The sequence below is a fragment of the Ambystoma mexicanum genome, chromosome 1p (assembly GCF_040938575.1).
Source record: "Ambystoma mexicanum isolate Mex_15411 chromosome 1p, UKY_AmexF1_1, whole genome shotgun sequence".
NCBI lineage: Eukaryota > Metazoa > Chordata > Amphibia > Caudata > Ambystomatidae > Ambystoma > Ambystoma mexicanum.
Genome location: NC_090921.1, coordinates 976,573,754 through 976,595,513, shown reverse-complemented (window position 1 = coordinate 976,595,513; position 21,760 = coordinate 976,573,754). Strand labels below are relative to the sequence as shown.

The window sequence follows — 21,760 nt, the reverse complement described above, 5'->3', positions numbered from 1 at the left end:
ACCCCACCAGCATGGGTACAGCAGCCTTTACTGTCCAGCTTTTACTGCAGTACATCATTGTTCGGAACACAAGTGATATCTTGTTTTAAGGCCATTACAGGGAGTTCCCTCCTTTGGGGCATTTTCCAAATGTGGAGTGGAAAGCCCATTACTGAAGGGTTACTTGTATTGTACTGGTCAACAAACTTCAGGCCCGTCCAGTTAGCAAACCTTACATCACTTTTCACAAAAACATAAAGGTGGCGTGGCCCTCTCCTCTTTTCTTTTTTTAATGCCCTCAGAGTTTCCTTCGCTGGATTTTCCCCAATATCAGAAGGCGCCCTCTTAGAACTGACATCCAAGCTGAAAGTATCCTCTGTGCCCACTAGGCCCCGCCCAGCGACATTATTCAAGAAACTTGGAACTACCCCAGCCCAACGCTAACTCAAACGTGCATCGATTCTCTGGTGTAAGAAAGGGTTCCCCCTCCGCTCACGAAAACAGTGGTCACTGTGTCCTCCAAAAACGAATTCTGACCCTTCTAATCTGGCCCGTTTCCACACTATTTCAGACCTACCCTTTGCAACCAAACTCCTCCTGGCGAAGGTGGTCAGTGAACAACTCCAAGCTTACTGTGAACCCAGCGGCTCTTCCACGAGAACCAATCAACTTTCAGACCCACTTGGGGGACAGAAATCATTCCCAATATCGAGTGAGAAACACTTTGGGCAATGAGGCAACAATGAGGCCGTGCTAATCCTACGTGATAGGTCAGTGGCATATGAAACACTGCACTTTGCCACCCTCACCGATTGTCTTAGGGGAGATGGGCACCTCTGGCATGGCCCTGGCATGACTGTGCCGTTTACTGATAGAGACATGCTTGTAGGTAATGCTGAAAAACGTAAATCCACCTTACCGGTTATGGAGTACGCCAAGGGCCCCATGGCTTTTCAACATTTACATGAGAACGTTCACCCAGCGCCTGGAGTCTTTTGGGGCACCCTTTCCAGGTGTATGCAGACGATTCCCCAAATTCGCATACACTTTGACGAGAACTACTACAAACACCACAGTGTAGCAAACCTCCTCCCTCGAGAGACAGCCACCCAGTCGAGCCTCTGGTTGCACCCGAAAGAATGAAGGATTGTGTTTAAATTCCTATGACTAGTCCACCCGGTCATCTGGCGTATCCACGCTACCTGCCCCAGTAACCAGCTGAGCCACTAACCTCAGCGAAGAGCTCCTAGATCCTGCGGCATCGGTCCACTCTGTAGCCCTAGATTCAAGCTTAACCAGAGAGGGGCACTCTGTACAGCGTGCTGGCCCCAAAAGAATGGATCACCCCCCCGCCCCTCCCTGCCTCAGCCTCCAAGCGGCCATCGCCGCCTCAGGGAGGACCTTCACAAAGGCATGTCAGATACCACATCGTGACCCCCCCCCGACCCCCCCCACCACCCAAGACTGTACCATTGACTCAGTCCTGGTCTTCCCTTCCTCAAAGACCTCATGGAGGGTGGGACTGGCCTCTCTCCACTTGACCAATCTCCCACTACCCTGAACACTCATTGATATTCAGGAATGCAGCTTTCAGGGGCTTTTAGTGATGCCTTGCCTCCCTCTTCACCAAAGCCCCCCCCCCCCCCCCCCGCCAACCCTCTCTTCCCCTCCCTATCCCCAACCCCTCTGAAATGGTTCCCCTTGCAGGCAACGATGTACAAACAGAGCACCAAATAAATACTTTGGTGTCAGCATTGCATCTGACCCAAAGTTCCAGTTTGGCAGCAGAAAGGCGGCAGCACCCTTTAAATCCTCACAGGGTGCTCTAATAATACATACTTTGAATGCGGTGATGTAGGAGCACCCACATATCTTGCCTTCGGACACCCCTCTAAAGCAAATCTTCAGAGATGGATCTTTCATAAAGAAATGTGTTGTATCTTGAATGTATGAGGCTGACTGTGTGCAAGGTGAGACCTCTGAGAAGGCTGTGTGGAATGTGGAGTGCTGGAGGCCTGGGGGTTCCAAGAATGTCAGGTGGGGACTTGGGTGAAGTTAGGGACCAGAGTAGATGCTATGCACCTTCTCTCCCATCTCTATGCTGTAACCTGTAACTAAGAAGAATAAAGCATCCATGTTTCATTTGCAACTTACCTGGGTCAGTCTGGTTCCTGCTCCTTGTCCTTCACCTGATTCAGGATACATCAAAATGCTTTCCACTCAAAGAGAAGTAGATCAGCGCACTCTACTGGAGGCAGTGGGTATGGCAACTGCCCTACCAAGCATAACATGCATGGAAATTCATTAAGCTGCCACCGGACGTCTGCGCTCGTATTCACTTGTACCTGAGCATCAAATTACACCAAACTGGATGCACAGGGAAGACAATTGGTGTTACGACGGCTTCTTCCACCTCAACCCTTCCTCTGTAAAAGGTATGCACTCTGCTTGGCCCAGGGAATCTAGGTAACCGCAGCGTTCATCAACATCCTGGGCGTGAAAAAGGTCAACAACGGTTCACTTGATTTCACCACAGGACCAAACCAATAACCTGAAGATTCAGGGGGAACTTTGGCACTATGTTCGATGTGTGGTAGGGGGTGACGGAATCGGGCACACGCTTGAGGTCGGCACCTACAGGGTTAATTTGTCCATTTGTTTTATACTTATTGCTTGGTTTTCCCCAAGGAAGGCATTATCTCACACTGCACTGAATCAATGATGGAGCACTACAGGTAATGACAATGTTTATCCATTTTTGGGACTCCAAAACTGTATTCTTTTTCTATTTGGTTTCTGTGGTCTTTGAAATTATTTTTGGGGACAGAGGGACATCTGCCGAAGTCCCCCTGCCACTGCCTTCATTTTTGTCTCTGCTGTCTTGTGGTAGCCCATGTGGCGCTTAGGTTGGGTGTACTTTCTGAGCACCCAGTTGCTGGCTCGGATGGTTTTATCAACCTACACTTGTACTGGAGCTTTGCTTTATCAGGAATGCAGCCAAGCTTGATGCATTAGTAACCCAATGTACCAGTATACCTGCAATTGGCGAACTAATGTCATATTTTTAACCTACTCTCCGCCATTTTGTTTTGGGTCCTCCCTTTGTTTGTAGGAACCGCAACGCATACCTAAAATGACTGTCCTTCCCCAGGGGCATTTGCTGTATCATGGTTGGGGCTAAGCCGGAGCAGTTGGTACAGTTCGAGTTACATCCGTTGTCGAAGAGGCATATATATATATTGACGTTATGCTTTAAGGGCAAAAGTGCGTCACTCGCCCATGCTGGTCCCTTACGAGACAGTTTACTGCCTCACATGCATGGAGGGGGGGGGACTCCCGCAGGTGGGAGGCATACACCATGCACGTTCATGTTGAATAGCATGGTTACCGCAAGATGCTATGTGGAAATGTTAATGTTTTGGGTTAGCTGTGTTCCCGGTGACGGTGTTTAAACAAATGGCAAACCGCTCCCCCCAACCAACGGGAGCTTAAAAAAAAAAAGCTTGTATTGGTTGCGAGTGTCATTTCAGGGTTGATGGTATATTTTGGCTACCCAGGGTCATAATTAATATGTATGACATGAGCTCTGACGTGGCCCTTCCCCTGTCAACGTCTTCCAGCACACAAGCTGCCTAACACGTTCCTGTCCTCTGGCTGGTCTCGGGTGGGGAGTGGGTGTAGTTGTCTCTCTCGGCCCTGGTGGCAAGCACCTGGCTCCCAAGTCAGGCCTACATTTAAGCGAAAGCACTTGCATGAATATAGCCAGATTCTCAAAACGTCTTTGGCGCAAGTGATGGGATGCACGAGCTCATCTCGTCACCTGCGCCAAAATAAAGGGCCACCTCCTTTCTCAAAGGGGACCTGAAGGAGCGCAGCGCCTCCCGCAATCGCAAACGAGACGCGCTTTTAAATGCACCGAAAGGAGGGTCGTGCGCCTGTTGGGAACCAGTGCAGAGGGAGGTGCAAATCATCACCCGGTCATCATGGTTTTTTCTATTGCGTGTGGTAGCTGCGGTTTAAACCGCAGCTGCCACACTTGCATGTTCACCTCCCAAACAGAATGGTAATGCTTATTTTCTTTACAGGCATTTTGCAGAGACTTCAGGCCCGTCTCTGTCAAATGCTCTCCGAGCAGCCACGTGGCTTTTGGGAGCCTGTCAATATTGGTGGCAGGACTAATGTATGCATGGGGGCTGGAGAGAGCATGTTTGCGCCACTGTCCAGCTCCTCCTTAAATGTGCAGCTCATCTTTGAGAATAAGGTGCCGTGTGCATTTCTGAAAGTAGCGCAAAATTAAACGAGCAATCTCTCAGCTCATTTCACTTGCGCTCCATTATAAGAATCTGACCCATAATGACTCCTTTGTAATTAAAGTGTGTATTTGTTCTAGTATACCAGCGTGGTGTATTCTATGGGGGTTAACTTAGGGAACTAATCGTGCCTCACTGCAAGCCGACTGCCTCCCTTGAGTGAAGCCTGGCTGCGCTGCCACGCCATCCTTTGGAGAGTTTGCTCCAGCTTTATGTTGGAAAACTGCCTTGTCATTAGGTTATATGGTTTTACATACCTCACCGGGGGTTGAATAAGAATCCCCCTAACAGTCTTTCTTTTATGTTGTCTTTTTTTATGTTGTGACACTGTACAGATGGAGCGACTCCAGGCAGAGAATGCGGCCGAGTGGGGAAAGCGAGAACGGCTGGAAACGGAGAAGCTGAACCTGGAGCGGGAGAACAAGAAGCTTCGGGCTCAGATAGAGGACCTGGAGGAGGTGCTGGCCCGGAAGCGCAGGCAGACTGCAAGCGCTCTGGACACAGACCTTAAGACGATCCAGACCGAGCTCTTCGAGAAGAATAAGGTGAGGAACTTGCAGGGGCAAAACAACCAATATAACCTTGAAGGCTTCAGACTTCCTCTACTGGGACCATGGGGGGGGGGGAGTAGTGATTGGAAGAGACAAACCAACTAGGAAGCGGTGAGTCAATAAAGCAGCCACTGGTGGCATATGGCCAAATGAAGAAGCATTAATTTAATGGAACCTCGCCATTATTGTAGCCCTAACCTCTGCTAGAAAAGTCGTCACATGATCTCATGGAATTCAGCGACTATCTCTTCTATCGTTCTTCCACTACGCGAACAGCTTCTGAAGAACTTTCTGTTTGCACTGTTGCCCTATTCCTCTAAAGTGATGGACATTCCTGTCTAAGGAGGCGATTGCAACCAGATACTAAATTGGTTTACAGCCTTTTTGACTGATTGGTCCCAGTCAGTTTTTCTGCCACCTTTTGTTCTGAATCCATCTCTTTGTTCTGTGGAGTTCCACAGGGAACTGCATTGTCACCAATTTTTTTTTAACATTTATATTAGTCCCCTCCTCCTTCTTATTCTGTCCCATGGCTTTCGTTTTTATACTTATGTGGGTGACACGCAGATCCTGGTATGCCTGGACCTCTCCCGCCCGGAAACCGCGGCCCGGCTGAGGAACTGTCTAGAGGATCTGGGTGCTTGGATGGCAAACAACTCACTTAAACTCGAGGACAGCAAAAGAGAGGTCCTTGTGGTGGGAACAACTAGTCCTCTCACTTACTGGACTCCTGATTTTTAGCCGGTTTCTCTTGGCCCATTCCCCTCTCCATCTTTGGCAGTGAGAAATCTGGGGGTCAAGTTCTCATCTTCGCTTGCAATGACAGAGCAGGTTGGTGCTGTTTGCAAATCTGGTCATTTTAAATTGCGTACCCTGCGGAAGGTTCTCCCTTTTATTCCTGAGCACTTTCATGCTCCTGTGGTAGCTGCAGTGGTTCTTGGTACGGCTGATTATTGTAATTCACTGTACTTCGGCCAACCACGCTACTTGATCATTCGTATTCAAATGCTCCAGAATGCAGCTGCTAGAGTAGTCGTGCTTTCCCAGGCACGCTCTCACATGACACTGCTTCTGAAACGATTGCACTGGCTTCCAATCGAAAAACGGATCCTGTTTAAATCTATGTGCCAGGTGCATCGAGCCTACCACAAGCTAGGTGAGGAATATCTCCAGGAAAAATGTGTTCACTATGTCCTTGCTCGTCCTCTTCGCTCTCAAGCTGCCCTATTGCTATCTGTCCCCTGTGTTAGACAGACTAGGACTGGTGGCCAAGCTTTCTCTGTGGCAGCTGCAATAGCATGGAATCAACTGCCTTGGTCACTGCGTGCTACTGTCAACCACCTGGCCTTCTGGCAGGCCCTGAAGACTCTTCTTTTTTGATGTCTCCAATCGTTCTAATGTATGTTTGGTCTCACCTCCCTCGGCTCAGCGCCATGATGTCTTTGGGCGTATGTGCGCTTTATAAGACTATATAACATAAATATCATGCTCAGACTGGCCTATAGAGCAATAGGCCCATGGCCAAACCAGAAACACAAAATGCTAGTGTGGGCCAGTTTTTCTCTTGCTCAAGGTGGGGCCACTTTTCTGGCCAATTTGGGGCAGTGCTAATTCACTCTGCGGCTAGTAGTTTTTACCAGTGTTGCTGAATAAATATTCTTTAAAATGTACAATTTGCAGCACACTTTATTAACCCCCCACCCTCCCGGTTACTATTCAAACAGTGGCACAAAAGGAATGAATTGCCATTTGCAACTGCAGGCTACTTTTTCATTGGTTCCCAAGACAATTTTATGGCCCGGTCTGACCCTGGTGACTATCTCAACACACCTGCAACATGCCAGGCAATACGATAATGTTTCCATGTGTTTTTTCATCCCAGCATGGGCACTGGACTAGTGGTCTCCTCTGTAGGTGAATACATCAGATTGCTAGCAGATAGTGGTCGGGCCAGCGCCCTGATTCTGCTAGGCTAGTCGGTGGCCGAGGTAGGTTTATTTCAGTACATGCAGCCAGTCTGTGGAATAATATTCCTAGCAACCTCCGAAAAGGCACCAAATAAAAATGTGCCCCTTTCCATAATAAACTAAGCAGTTTTGTCTGCAACCCTAATTTCTATTTTTAAGACAGTTGTTTCATTTATCACAGAGCTGTGGTGCCCCTTGCATGGATGAACGTGTGTGCACATGTTTGACGCAGCCCCAGAAGTTTGAAAGACAAGTCCAGAAAAGTGGAGGAACACTGGTCAAGAATAATACACCTATATGTGGGAATCTGTAAGGAATAGGACGAAAATTAGAGAAATTGGAGCGAAGATCTCAACCGCTAAAAAAAGGGAGACAACTGAAGGTATTAACATTGCACTGGTAGTAAAACTGCAATGCCTCGTATGTGAAAAATCGGCATCTTGCCTCCTCCAGCAATTTTCCTATGCCACCTTTTAGAATGGGTGTACATCAATTCACATCCAAGACACTCTTCCTGTGTGCACTGTGCAAGCAAACTGCCCAAGTAACTACACCAGCACCTCCATCCAAAGCCAAAGACTGGTGCGTCCCCGCAACCGATGCATGCATTCGCAAAACATCCCCACACAGGCACCACGGAACAGTGCAGCTCTGTCTTTTCTACAGGCAAGTGTGAGGAGTCGGGAATGAAACTCGGACACAAGTTAGTCATGTTTTTGGTTTAATACTTTTAATGAAAACAAAAGGGTTGGGAAAAGGCCTCTTTGACCCTGCTCTAAGTGGAATTTCCCTACCAAAAACGAAGGCTCTGTCTGTGTCAGGATGCCAAAATCATAAACAGTTCTTGTTTCAAAAAGTTCTATTCTGAAACCTCACACTATAAACTAAACTATAAGGTGAAAAGGGAAATGTCTTTAACCCAGTGGTCGAAGTATATAACTGCAAGTTTCAATTACTTTCTACACTTTTATTTTAAAATGAAACCATTACGGAACTGTTCCTTTTTAAAATAAATGTATACAAACAGTAAAAGTTAAGAAAAAGTAGAGAGGCACTGCTCCCACCCCACTTCGACCACTGCTTTAGCTTTAGGGGATTGCAAAAGAGTTCGTAAAGGAAGAACAAACAGCTACAACACAAACGTTCTCCAAGGGCGAAAAAGACTTGGCTCCAAGGGGTGGCTCCCTTCCCCTGGAATCCTCCTCAATAAAAATTATTCTTTGTGTCTTTCCTGATGCACAACAGTACTCTTATTTACAAATCTGCTTAGCCTTGTAGTTCCACTTCTTTCAAAATCTTCCTTTTGTCTGGTAAACACAGTTCTATGTTTCTTCTTATGACGCCTTGCAACTGCCTGGTTTACTATCCTGCCAGGACTTCTTATATTTACACGTTGTTCCTATTTTGCTGCCACAGCTTTGCATACCCTTTTTGGTTTAGTATATCTCCTTGATGCATCATTCGATTTGGATTTCCCACATATTTGTATTCCATACAATCATATCTTTTAAGGGTGCCTTATTCGCAATATACTTTCTTGTTTCTCATTCAGTCTCTTTACTGTCTCTCCTTCTGTGGCTTTTAATTATTATAGTTCGTATTTGGTGCGGCCGCTGCAACACTCAAGGGTCCCCACTGTGTTTGGGTTTACTCACCGTCTCTTGTTAGCATTCCCGGCTCGTTTGTGCTCAAATGGCAATTGTGTACTGCATGCTTTCCTGTCTGGGCTGCTCTCGCTTTGCCCCGGTGTCTCCTGCAGCCTCGCCTCAGCATACCTGTCTCGATACAGTTCCCAGAAGGTAAAACGCAGCTTTTTGCGGTTGCTGTACACCCAGGGGTTTCCACTGCCTCCTGGTGTGTCTGCAGCACGACCTGTCCTGGCAGCGTTTCTCTTCCCCCTTGCTTGTGAGCCACTTGGCTGTGCCACACCAGTTTGTGCTTCCCCACAAAACCTTGTGGATGGATGAGATGTCTTCTTCCAAACAGCAGCAGCCTCTAACTTGGCAACCAGTCTTGACATCTCTCATATACAGGTGCATCTTCAAAACAACTAGAACGCTCATTGTGCTTGTAGCGCCTTTCATTCTGCTTTGCTCTTTCCTTCTTCCTTGTCCCAGTATTTGGGTGATTGTGGGAAAAGGAGTCCATTGTTGTCGAGTGATGTAGATTGCTTGGAAAATCACTTTCAACAGCTCTAAATGATAAATCATCAGTTCTATATGGTGAATAATTGGAACTGAAAGAGGTGGTTTTAGAGCTTCCAGATTTTAGAGCAGGGATGGAAGTTTGGTCTATAGAATCTTGGGAAAGGGTTTCTCTATTTTCCTAAAAAGGGGTGTAGAGGTGTGGCAATAGGCCATGAGGGTGTTTGGTATAAAGGTAGGGTGACTGGACGTCCTGGTTTTTGCTGGGACTGTCCCGGTATTTGGTGCTTTTTCCCCCTTTTCTCAAGGTTATGTTCCCATTGCAAACTGCATTGGTCCCAGTTTTTTGTAGTAGGTCTTCATAACTGACAGGCAGGCATGCACAGTCTCACGCAGCAGAAATGCTGCATTTTACAACTTAAGATGGTGTTAGTCTGTGATAAATTAAATGTGTTTCCTTGAACATTAACACTAAACCCCCCTTATCCTCAAACGCTACTGAAGTGTAATGCTGTGACAGCCACTTTCAAGAGTTAGTCCTACTTTTATGTTAGTTGCTCTGTTTCAGTTTTTTACTTTTTAAATATGGTCACTCTATATAAAGGGGTCATCTTCATGGGCAAACAGGGGCTACCATGTCTCAGCCAACAAAGCCATAACTTTTTCCCAGAGGCTATCTCCTCCCATGTGATCCTCCCTAATATAGCCACCCCCAGGGTCAGGATCAGGCAGCGGCTGCCGTCACCTGGCCACATGGGTGGAAGTTACTGCTGGGAGATTAGTGATGACTCCATTGGATTCATCGGACACCTTAGGAAGGAGAGGCCTGCACCATAAAAGTCCCACACAGTACACAGGTAAGCAGTGCACCCTGTAGACATGAGCCATAACCAATAATACCACTGGGGAACTTTTACTGAAGGGAAGTAACATTCCTCTACTCAGAGATTTTGTTCTCATCTATCTCAGCATTGGAACAGTGTTGTTCCGGAGAACTCGGCAGCCATCACTTGCTCTATGCCCACTGTTCGACATGGATAACTAAATGAGACGAGCAGTGTCTACCTGCTCCATGGCCCAAATGGTAGGTCCTTCTAACTAACTGCAAGCTCATTGATATATTCTTGCTTTCTATCCCTATATTAGGATGTGCTCAGTCATTTAGATCGTCAGGGCCCAGGTGTGACTTCTATCCCCTGTTTTCCCATCTGCAGGAGCTGGCTGATTTGCGGCACATCCACTCCAAGGTAAAGAAGCAATACCAAGAGAAGATGGCCGAGCTGGCCCATGCCAACCGCCGCGTGGAGCAGCATGAGGGTGAAGTGAAGAAACTGCGCCTGCGAGTGGAGGAGCTGAAGAAGGAGCTAGGACAGGCGGAGGATGAGGTAGTTACCTACACATTTGAGAGTGGTCCAAGTGTGTGGCAGTGATCTCACAGGTTGACATTTCATAGCATGTTCAAGATTACAAAGGGAAATAGTAGGGGCCAATTCTAAGCTTGTGGTTTTAGTGAGGGGAAATGTGGGACTTGTTTTTTGTCATCAGAAAGTACCAATAGATGAATAATTTCCATGGTGTCACTCTATAGTGCGTGGCCCATAGGATTGATCAGGTCATCAAGATGCATGCATGCCAACATGCCCCATCCCAGGCGGGAGATACTAGTCCAGTCCTGGTTTTAACGTTGCATTCTGGGACTTGTAGTCTCAGATCTCCCCATTATAAAACGAAGGACTTAAAGTCCCAGAAAACAAAGTTAGATCCATGACTGGACTAGTATCTGCCGAATGAAATGGAGCATGTTGGCCTTTCTGAAGGTGGCCACCAACAAAAGTTCTCATGTGTGAAAGGATAGCACTTCTTTTGGTATTGCTTTTGTAACTTGTGTCCTGTGTGATGAAACCTATACATTTCCACTTCTTCTCTGTCGGAATGGTTTCCCCTAGTAATTCAGCAGCCTGCCATGTAGGGCCTTAATGTTTGAATGTATGTTGGAACATGTGAAAGCACAGCCTTCTTAACTGATTTCAGAGGAATGCGTTGCGATTGCTTCTTTAAACAGGACTGCTGAATACTATGCCCATGTCAAAACATGAATTTTCGAAACGTGTTTTATGGAATTTTCTTGATATAACTTCCATTTTAACACCTTTAGAGTCACAGCTCTTCTTGGCCCTCCGCATCTGCCATCGTGATGACCACACCTGCCAAAGGAGCCTCTAATAAACGGCCCATTCTACCCGGCTGGCACATTCGGTGGCATTTCAGGAGGCTTTTCTGCACTTGGCGAGACATGTACATTTTTTGCATAATATTCTTTGCGATGTACTATGTCCTATGCATGAGCATCTTTTAGATGGATACATCTGTTTCCACTGGCTAGTTTCACTCTCAAGTGAATAGCATCATATATCTCGGGGGTCTGCATCCTTTGGCTCTCTCGATGTCTCGGACTACAACTCTTTTAATCCCTATCCAGCATAGCCAGTGTTGAGGGGTCATGGGAGTTGTAGACCCAACCATCTAGAGAGCCAAAGGTTGCCGATCTTCAGTGCAGTGGGTGCCTCCTAGCTTCAGGGCTATCACAAAAGAAGCAGGCAATTGTGTACCAGTACTTTAGGCTCTTGAACAGGAAAGCGCCTCCCTGTCTACTGAGCTGTCACCAGCATCTTCGTGTCGTTCCAGTTCTTTTTCTGTATCTGGCCTTTAGCCTATCTAGATTACCTTGTGTCTGTCTGCACTTCGTGTAACTGGAAAGATGCCGTCTTGCATTAAATGGGTTGGTTTATTCTGCAGATGTGTTTTTAGAAGTATCCTGCATAGTGTTTAGAATCGCTGTCTTCCAAATTCTTAGCATGAAGTCGCTTTCAGTAGATTTTGAACTTTGAACTAAAGCTTCCTTCTATTGGTACTGACACAGTAAACACCAATGAAAGTATATACCACTTGAGTGTTTGTGTTTGAATGACGAGTTTTCGTATGTCTGCATTGCATCATTCGTAACTTCTGTTAAACAGTTGTACTTGAGGTTGTATACGAATTGTTCGTTTTACAACTGTTTGAATTACAATTGACCTTTTCACAATTAACCGAATTGTGAAGGTCAATTGTAACATATATGTGGGGGGAAACCCCCCACAACCCCCTACCCAACGCCAAACCCCCCAAAACCATATATATATATAACCAAACCGATATATATATATATATGGTCAATTGTGGAAAGGTCAATTGTGACCCTTTAAATTCGGTCAATTGTTCATTCGAACAATTGTAAACGAACAATTTGGGTAATACCGTACTTGAAGCAGATCATACAAATTAATTTGAAAAAAAAGAAGACCCGAACGTATAACTGTGTGCTCTTATGCATATCTTTACTATAAAGTATGGACATTTTTGAGACGCCGTTGACGTCTTGAGTAAATGCTTCTAGAACCCCTTTTTAAGTCTGAAAATATCTTTCAAATAAGAATACAGCCATAAAAAGAGATATTGAAGATTTTAAGTACTTCATTGGCAGCCATTTTGATGACACTGCCAATACTACACGCCCCACACAATACAGTGGCAGCACAGTGGCAGCACAGAAATTATTAATCTATAGCTACTTTCCGATGACACAGAATCAGGCCCACCTTTTCCTCCTTAAAGCGGCCAGTGAGCATGTTTCTTCTACATATGCTCCTGTACCAATACCCAGTCTTATGATGTTACTGTAGAAGTGCTCAGGTGTGACGCATTATAGAGATTGCAGTGTGAAATAGCAGCTCATGCCTGTTTCAGTATTTGAGATTGCTGAGGTACCAAGTGTACTCTTACCGGATTACTGTAGCATAGCGTAGAGCATTGAACATCACTGGCAGCCATTATTGTCATATACAGTCTATATTTTAGGCAGGGGTATATAAGAAGCCCTCTTAGGAGTGGCTCAATGTTTGTTACATTTCTAAGCTAATGGATGGTCTTTGATTTCGACTCCTCATAGTTGGAGGCCTGAGATCTTGGCAGAATGGGTGCCATAAGAAAAAGCCATACAAGTGTCCGATGACTGAAGAATAGGAGTTCCTTGAAATAGTCCTAGGAGCCTCGAAGAGATGGAGCGTACGGGGGGCTCTTCTAGACCTGCCTTTTTAACGAACCAAAAGGTCATTTGGAACAGTAGTCATTATGAACAAAGGTTTTGCCACTGTTTTATATAATTTTATACACACTGTTCTAGAAAACAAAATAATTTATTAACAGGTTTGTGTCTGACATGTTATCTATGCTATTAGCAGGCAACAGACACCACCAGAGGGTCTTCTTGGCACTTCAAGTGAACAGATGGACAGCAGTAAGGATGATTAATCCCCAGCTGTGATCCCTCTGATCATTTTTGTTAAGGAGTTTTATCCAAGTTACTGTCTGTGACAGAACCTGGAAAAGCCCACCTTAGGTGACATGGTTGTAACCCTTTAGGTTTAGCCTGAACTACCCAAACGTTTGGTAGCAATGGCTGAGCAGCCAGGCTTAGTCTAGGAGGAATAAGGGCTGTAGTGAGACGCAAAGTACTTGGCGCATACAATAGGTTCAAGAAAACACTGACATCTGGGTGGGTTTGGTTTTCTTGATATAAGGCGTTATCATTCGGCTTTTACTTTGCGTGCACTGCATCATTGGTTGGCGGATGCAGAGATTAGTAGCATGGGTTGGATTAGAATTGAAAAGGAATCTATTTCTCCCACACCACTAGACATGCTTTTGTTCATGGATAAAAGATTACCGATTGATACCACTTCACCTTTGATAAAACATGTTGTGAAGAAATGACATAAAGGTAATGAGATCCGGGTGAAAGGTTTTTATTGTGTGAAGATTTGTTTCTATGGAAAAATCAGGCTGTGAAGCAGAATAATAAGGTTATATCATGGGTCTCATGGCAAAATGCAGGAATGTGGAGAATTGGGCAGGTCTTTAATGGTCAGAATATGGTTGACTTTGAGTTTCTACGCTTTAAATATAAGTTCAAAGCAACTGAGATTTGTCACTATAAGGCTATAAAGGAGCTTTTTTGGTTTGTTTTCGCCGTTGAATGCTGCTGTGCATGCGCAGCCTGCGATTTTCCTTCTTTCTAAGTCTTAACCTTTATCTGCGTCTGCCTTGTATAAGATGATTACACCTTCTGTGTCCCAGGTGGCTCCACAATGTGGCAGGGCAAATTGGGACTCTGATTTGAATAATTCATTGTCAGATATTGAATGGAATTGTGCATGCGCGAGTCCTGTTAAGTATAAGGTGGATTTGGATTTGAGGTATACACAACAAAGAATTAAGCACTACCTATACTGGTCACAATGGAGAATGAAATCTTGCAAGTTGAGTGCTGTAGACACCTGTTGGAACTGTAATAGAGAGGTGGGTGGCACGCTTCATATGTTGTGGTTATGTGGAAAAATACAGATATTTTGGGATAGTGTTTTCCAGAGGATGGAATTAGTCTTGGGCTTACCTATACCCAGAGAGCCTCTCCTTGGTGTGCTTGGTTTGATTCCATTGGGTATTGGATTGTCTAACAGCAAAATGTTCTGGTTATATAGAGCCCTTCTCCTGGCTAAAAAGCTAATTTTAAAGTTTTGGAAAAGTGATGCTTCTCCGAATACTGAGGATTGGTTGCAAGGTTTGTCCATGCTATCCAGGAGAAGAGATGGTGTCCTTTAAAGCAAAGGAGCAACTTGACAAATATTAGAGGATTTGGGGAGCATTTAATGATCTCTATACTTAGTTATCTATTGTAGTCTAGGAGAGGTTTAACCATTTTTTTCCCTTCTTTTCTTCCATTCCAATTTCAATTCTTGATTGTTCTTTATGGATAAATTTAATATGATGGAATCGCATTAGTATTCTTTGAACATTGTGTTATTGTATTATGTTTTATTGTCAATGTGTAATATTAAATGTATAAATAAAGTTTTTAAAAAACACTGACACACTAGCAGTAATATAAAAATAGTTATTTATTTTATATACACTAAGGCTTTTAGAAGATCATGTAAGTACTATCCACACCGTAGAATCACAGTAGAATAAAAGGTAGCACACTTTAAATCTGAAATGTAAAGCAACACAAAAGTTAGTGAAAACTACTAAGCAAACTTAAATTAACTCTTACAACTTCAGTTAACATTTTCTTAACCACTCCACCCCTATTCTAAATGAGTCACAAATCGTCAAGGCAGGCACAGGGGATCCAGTGACCAGGGGCTGAGGAGGATAGAGGTAGGTAAGCAGCAAAAAGAACAAAGTCTATGAGGATGTCTTCAAGTTTGCAGGTAGGTAATAGTTTATTTTAGAAATTTAGAACCCAATGGGTTGTTCACCCTACTGGGACTCGGGGTGCCCTGGAGGGGGGTGCAAGTAACATCTTAACTGCAGCCCTCCAAGAACACCTCAGCAATGCAACAAGACCAAGGGAAGTACCTAGGTTTGGAACAGGACCTTAGCAAAAAAGAACTTGGTGCAGCAGGTTGGTCCCCAAAGTGAGGCAACAGTTGTCCCCGGTTTGGGTTCCTTGGCCAGGATGGCTGAAGAAGGAACTTTGTGGGGAAAAGACGGATGCAGTCAAGCAGTGGGATGCCCAGCAGTGGATCTTCGTGGCGCTGGTGCGTTGGAGCCCTTCACAGGCTTCGGGTCAGCAACTGTTGTCGTCCCGGAGACTTGTCTTCGGTTCTCGGTCCTCGGCTCACCTGAGGAGATTCAAGGAGTGAAAACGTGCCGCTGCACGCCCTGAAGGATGCCCACAAGGATTCAGCCAGATCTGTGCTGCACATGACGTTGCACCGTAAAAAAGCACAGGTATCAAGGTATTGGGAGTTTGCAGCCGCAAAGGTCACAGCTCTTTGTGGGGATGGCGCAAACTTTGATATGAATTATAAAAAGGTGCTGGGTGCACGCTGATGAAAGTAAGGCAAGATTTAACTACGAAAAGGTGCCGGGCACGGTGAAAAGAGAATACTGAACGAGAGGCCTAAATATCACAGTGGTCCCACACAGGGCCGGAAATACTGTGTGTTCATCAAAAGTCTCTGATACATTGAGCTGCTGAATAACTGTGTGAGGAGAGCCAGGCTAATGCAGAGATATCTTCCTTGGAGAAGTCCAGGCGCCAGGCTCCTGATAGCGGTTGTTGATACTCCCGCTCCTCTCGAGCCACCTCCTTTGTAGACCACACTGAAGTGATCAATCCATCCCTGTTCACCAGTGGGATTGATTGGAGCATGGGAGGATGAATAAATAGTATCCTTAATCAACCGTGTCCCATGATTTAATTGGGGACAACATCTTACGGGATTCTTTCATTAACATTACATATCTATGTGCCCTCAGCAATTGCCTGTAGACAAGTTGTATACACCTCCACTCTTCTCCCTTTAGCCCATTACACTTGCGTAGCTGTCTCCTCAGCTCCTTCTTTTTTTGTTGAACCTCTGGAACATAATTGTGCCTCAGAATTAGCCGACCTGTCAACTGTTGGCGGGGCATAGATGCGTAAATTTGATCCAGAATAGTCTGGGACCTCGCTCAATATACTTCAAGTTCAGCCAGCTGATAAAGTTCATTAAAAACAAAATAGAACCTTTGCATATTGACACCATTCCTGGCTACTTTGTTCTTGCCGCCATGAACCTCTAGTTGCGATGGGTACGATAAGCGAGCAGGCTCTGATTTTCTTTACACTCCATTTCAGCATAAGTGGATTATGATAACTCCGAGTTGTCATTACCACTGACATAGAGGATACTTCTTGGAGAATCTCTCCCAATACAAAATAATAAGATAATACTCCCCTCCCCTATGCCAGGTGCAATTCGCCAGAGTGTCCCCGAGGACCATATCATTCACAATATTCATTCAGTCCCCATACATCCATCAATTCCATCCACACATTACCACGCACATTAAGATCTGTGTTGTGTTTACCAGTAACCAATTGCACTGTTTGTGGGATACAAGTCGAATTCAAGTCACCACATATTATGATTGAGTTACAATTTCTCTTGACCTGCCATGCATAGATTGTTTCCTCAATCGAGTCAGAGAATGCAATTCATGAAATTGCTCTCGCATTCCATTAGAGGTTTAAAATTAATGTATGGCTCATCTCAGGATGTACTTTCCTCTCCCAAGTCAGCTCCACTGCCTGTGCAAAGGAATTAGGCAGTGCAAAGATTGAAGCCGAGGCAGATATATCATTACGAATAGCAAAAAGCAATCCTTTGGCGTGTCTCCCTTTCCCCACCTTCTAGGATGGAGCAAACCATCATACCCATCTGCAGAGGGGGACTCTAGTAACCACGATTCCTGAATACAAAGTATATCTGCTTCAAGGATGACAGAATCAGAGACTGACAAAACATTGGTGGAGCCCCTAGAATTCCATGGAATTAGACTAAGATGTTAGCCCTATCATAGGGATCAGTAGCTAATGTTTACGAGCATTCAATGATGCCGCCACCAAAACCCAATCCGTACCATTTTTTGATTCCACATTATCGACTAAATGATCAACAATTTGTCTACCGCCCAACCCATCATTAGTACGGTTTATCGTTGAAGGAGGGTGGGGGGTAATAGGGAACACTTTGTTCATTGGGAGAGGTTGCGTTTCAGTGGGTTGGTTTGTGGACTTCTCACGTGAATTTACACAAGAACCCCACCACCTTCAATTGGGCTGCAGCCAAAAGAACCTGCTCCATAACTAAACGAGAGGCAAAATGGAGAATCACCTTATCCTGCTTCAGGTTATTCCAGAATTCAAGGTCTGCCGAGGTAATGTGTGACAGCGATGGAACGTTTTTTAGTAGTTTCAAAAGACATGATCTGTTTAGTGTAATGTTTACACAATCCACTAGAGACCACTCCAGGACTAGAGACAAATGCATTCCCTCAGTCCTAGGAGTACACAATATCTCATTCACACCTCTCTGCACAATTGGTTTTCTCCTTTCCTCCATCGTTAATAACACTGGCACACCACCGCCCCCATAGTTCTAGTGGAGGATCCAGCCCCAGGGGGCTGCCAGACATCAGCAGTCAAGGCAGAAACCGTCCTCAGGGGTTCGTTGCTTCGGCCACTACCTATGGTGCTCTCAGTAGGCAGCAGAAAGGATGGACATGCAGTTACTACTTTGTTGCCTTGTTTAGGGCCTGTGTCAACCACCAGATCTCTCTGCATTACTAAGTTTATATCAGAACTGGGGTTAGCGTCAGTGCCCTCTCAGTTGCCAACTCGAGAAGAGGAAATGTCGCACCTCCTCCTGTCTCGTGCCGTTAGCTGGAGATCACCCTTCCTATTTTCCGCTTTCTTACGAGGGGGTTTATTTTGACTCATATTAGTAGGATGGGGCTGGTAAAACATTTCATGAATTGCTAAGGTGCGCAGAAACTTCCCGGAGCCTCTGCCTGCATTCTTTTGCCTACCTTTCCTGTTTTCCGTTTTTTTCAGATTTAATGGCGGGGGCCTCTTGCTAATTTCTTTTACCCTTTTTCTTCTTCCTTTACTGGGGTTAGATTGGAAACTTCCCCGATGCACAGGGAGCCATGTCCTCAACTCGGGGGTCCAAACATACCCTTCCTCCCTCCCCCTCGGCCAACAGTTCCTCTGCAGTTAGGGGGATGCTGGGGTCAAGAGATGATGCATCTGCCACCCTCTCCTCCTCAGGATCATCCAAAAAACGTACATCTGCCCCACAAAGAGGTAGTAAACAGCACCCCCTACTTTCAGCTTTTTCCTGCTCCTGGCCTCCCACACCTGGGGCTACTCCCCGCGTAGGCTTCGGTTGCATTTCCACTTTGTCAGATTCATGTTTCGACAGCTGGTTACAGTACAAGCCCTTTAGAAAGCCTTCCACAAAAGACATTTTCTCATTTCAAATTGTTAACACGTTTGCATTCGTACGAACTGCAGTGGAGACCAGTCCTTACTGATCATACAGAGCTGTGAGGTCTTTACTAATGCTGGAGCAGATCACACACCCCCTGGTTAGGCCTCTGTACGGTACGCGTCGGCTAGCACATTGCTTAACAACCTCTTGCTCCTCCTGTCAACGTCTGCCCTTGTAGCAGATCACTGTTCTGGAGAAAATACAGTGTTGGCATTCATTAATGGGGTAAGCAATCCTGGTTCTTTTTCCATACCAGATGGGGATTTCTCAATGGGACAAGGAAAGGCAGTTTGACCATTGCTCGACCATTCCTTGTTCACTGTACACCCCCTGGACAAATCAGCCTGTGCAATTTTATTCAAAGAGATGGCAGCTTCGTCAAACCTAGATAAACCCTATGCGCTCCCTACTCTCTTAGGTTGTAACAGGTTCCTCTGGGGTAGGAGAGGGAAATTATGCTGGCTAGTCCTTCCTCCGTCGGGTAGTGAATGGACTTGTCAGATGAGCTGTAATTTAGCAGATACCTGCTGCCGAACTCCTTCATTTCCGAAGGTCAGTTATTTCCTTTAGAATATCCCTACTTTCGGTCACAAGGGCAAGGAAGGAGTCGGTTACAGATCCTTGCTTTGGCCAGTTTCCCCCTTGCCCTGGGGGAAACTGGCCAAAGCTACTAGCTACTTAGGTGGGCGATCTGAAGGGAGTCACTGCACTGAGCACCAAAGGATACGTCCTGAAAATTAAATGATTGACATTGTGGTTTACCGAAATGGAAAACCCTTGCCCCTGTTGGGTTGATATAAGCAACCGGCGGGGGGTGATTTAGAGGGTTCAGCCAATTTCGAATTCAAAATCGGAGTGGCAGCATGTGCGAATGCGTGGAAGTGAACCTGTTTCAGAGCGGATGACGTTGGGGATAAAGAAGTCTGTAAGGAGCTTATGTTGTGTTTTAGTTGACAATGCCCCTGAGATTATAGCCCCATTAAGGTCTTTTTTTTGGTGAGTTGGCAGTACGTTGAGTTGGAGTTTTCGGAACAACGCTGGAGCATTCCCTCTCCTTTCCCCCTTCGTTACCACCCATAATCGATTCCAAGTCTGTACCACACATAGTTGCTGATATAAGAGTATTAACAGTAGACAGGTCGAGTCGGGCTGCTTTGAGTGCTTTAAGCACAGGTTTTCGAACACGGCAGAACGTAGAATGAGAAATTACTTGATTTCTCTAATTGTATCTTTTCATTTCAGGTAAAACTCATACGGTGAACACACACAGCTTGAAGCTTGGAGTCAAAGTCTGATCTTACGGGTTTACAACTCAGAACAAACAGTTACTCACATGGAGAATGAACACGGAAGACTTGGCGCACTGCCTCTTACCGTACCCGCGAGAAGAAGGGAAGTTAGCCGGCACTCTGCATGGCAAGACGGAGGACCCGCTGCCACTGCGGACCACACTCGCTGGCAGTCCGCGCCGCGCAGGCAATGCGAGTTTATACTTTCCAATTCTAGCCCCTCCTGCAGGCTGTGAAGCTGGAAGAAAGATTCCTGCACATTTCCTCTCCTTTGCTGAAGAATGGCACCAAGTAATTCCAAAGAAGCCCGCACACACCGCAGATCATACTCGCTCGCACTGCGCGCCGCACTCCGCACGGGCAAGGCGAGTTTATACTTTCAAATTATAGCCCCTCCTGCAGGCTATGAAGCTGGAAGAAAGACTCAAGCAAATTTCCACTCCTTTGCTGTTCTGTATAGGAAATGGACAACACCTGCAACAGACAGCGATCACGGGCCATAGCTGTGGGATGGAGGTGGAGCCATTGAGCCAAGGCTAATTACAGTACATGAAGCAAATGGGGAAACGGGCCCGCAAATCAGACCCCTCGTAATGTCAGTCACTCTATCAGCCGCTCTATGAAGAGTGACAGAAGCTTCCTGACTTGGTGTATGATAGGAAGACATTCCTGCGAGAGAATAGTGCTATAGTGAGGAGTGTTAGACAAGAAGCAGGAAAGCTCGGCAAGCAGGAGAACCAGGAGAGTTGCACCTGTGTTGGTCACCCAGAGAAGGGAGTGAGAAAGGGAGTTGGCTAAGCCAGTGGAGTAAAAGCTGAGAAGCCATTTTGAGATTTTCCAGCTAGGTGGAGAGGCCAGTTGACGGGGCCAGAGGCTTATGGCGTGTGGCCCCATAAGAACTATGAAGCCAAGAGTAATTGCAGCTGGGCCACTACAGCCCAGACCACGATGGAAGGCCTCCAGTCCAATTAAAGAAGTCTTGGTAAGATTTAGACACTGGTGGGAATAGCAAGCCACGTTTTGCTAATCATTCAAACACTAGATGGGGAAGAGTAAATCCTACCTATAAGTACAGCTAGGATGAGAATACCTTCCAGCCTTGTCTGTGGAACCCCCAATGAAAGTGGTGTCCCCCGCACGTTTTTTTCCTAGGTAGCTGTTTTGAGCTTTCACCTCATCCTTCCATCCAGGACTAAGATACCAACCAAGACACCTCCAAGAGTCAAGCCCCAGATAATGCCCACAGCCTGGAGGGCAGCATTCTCATGAATGAAGTGTGCTGGGCATCCCCATTAACCCTGAGACTGAGACTGACTTGTTGAACCATCTCCTGTGCAGACCTTTGGGAGTTCTTGTTTGGAACTAGACTAGGGTTGTACTTCAGACCACTGGTCCTTGAGATCAGGCCCTTCCATGATCCCAGGGAGGCTAATTCACCTTCCTCCCATTGATATGGCTTTGGTAATCTTCGTGTTGAGTTGCATGCAATTCTGTCGGCTGTTCTCCAAACTGAACACAGGTGTCAAAACATAATTGTTGTATGCATGTCCTGTGGCATGCACCTGTGGCAGGTGATGTAAACAAATCGCACAGCGCC

The 21,760-nt window shown here is 45.8% G+C and overlaps 1 protein-coding gene across 3 annotated transcripts in view; it reads left to right on the top strand.

Annotated features, from left to right (window-relative positions):
* The window catches only part of CCDC102A (coiled-coil domain containing 102A), a 659,386-nt gene that overhangs the window by 571,550 nt on the left and 66,076 nt on the right, over positions 1–21,760 (top strand). For all 3 annotated transcript variants that reach the window (XM_069654162.1, XM_069654173.1, XM_069654184.1), the window contains 2 exons: positions 4,625–4,834; positions 10,166–10,336. In XM_069654162.1, coding sequence (XP_069510263.1) covers positions 4,625–4,834; positions 10,166–10,336 — 381 coding nt within the window. The remainder of the gene's footprint in view (positions 1–4,624; positions 4,835–10,165; positions 10,337–21,760) is intronic.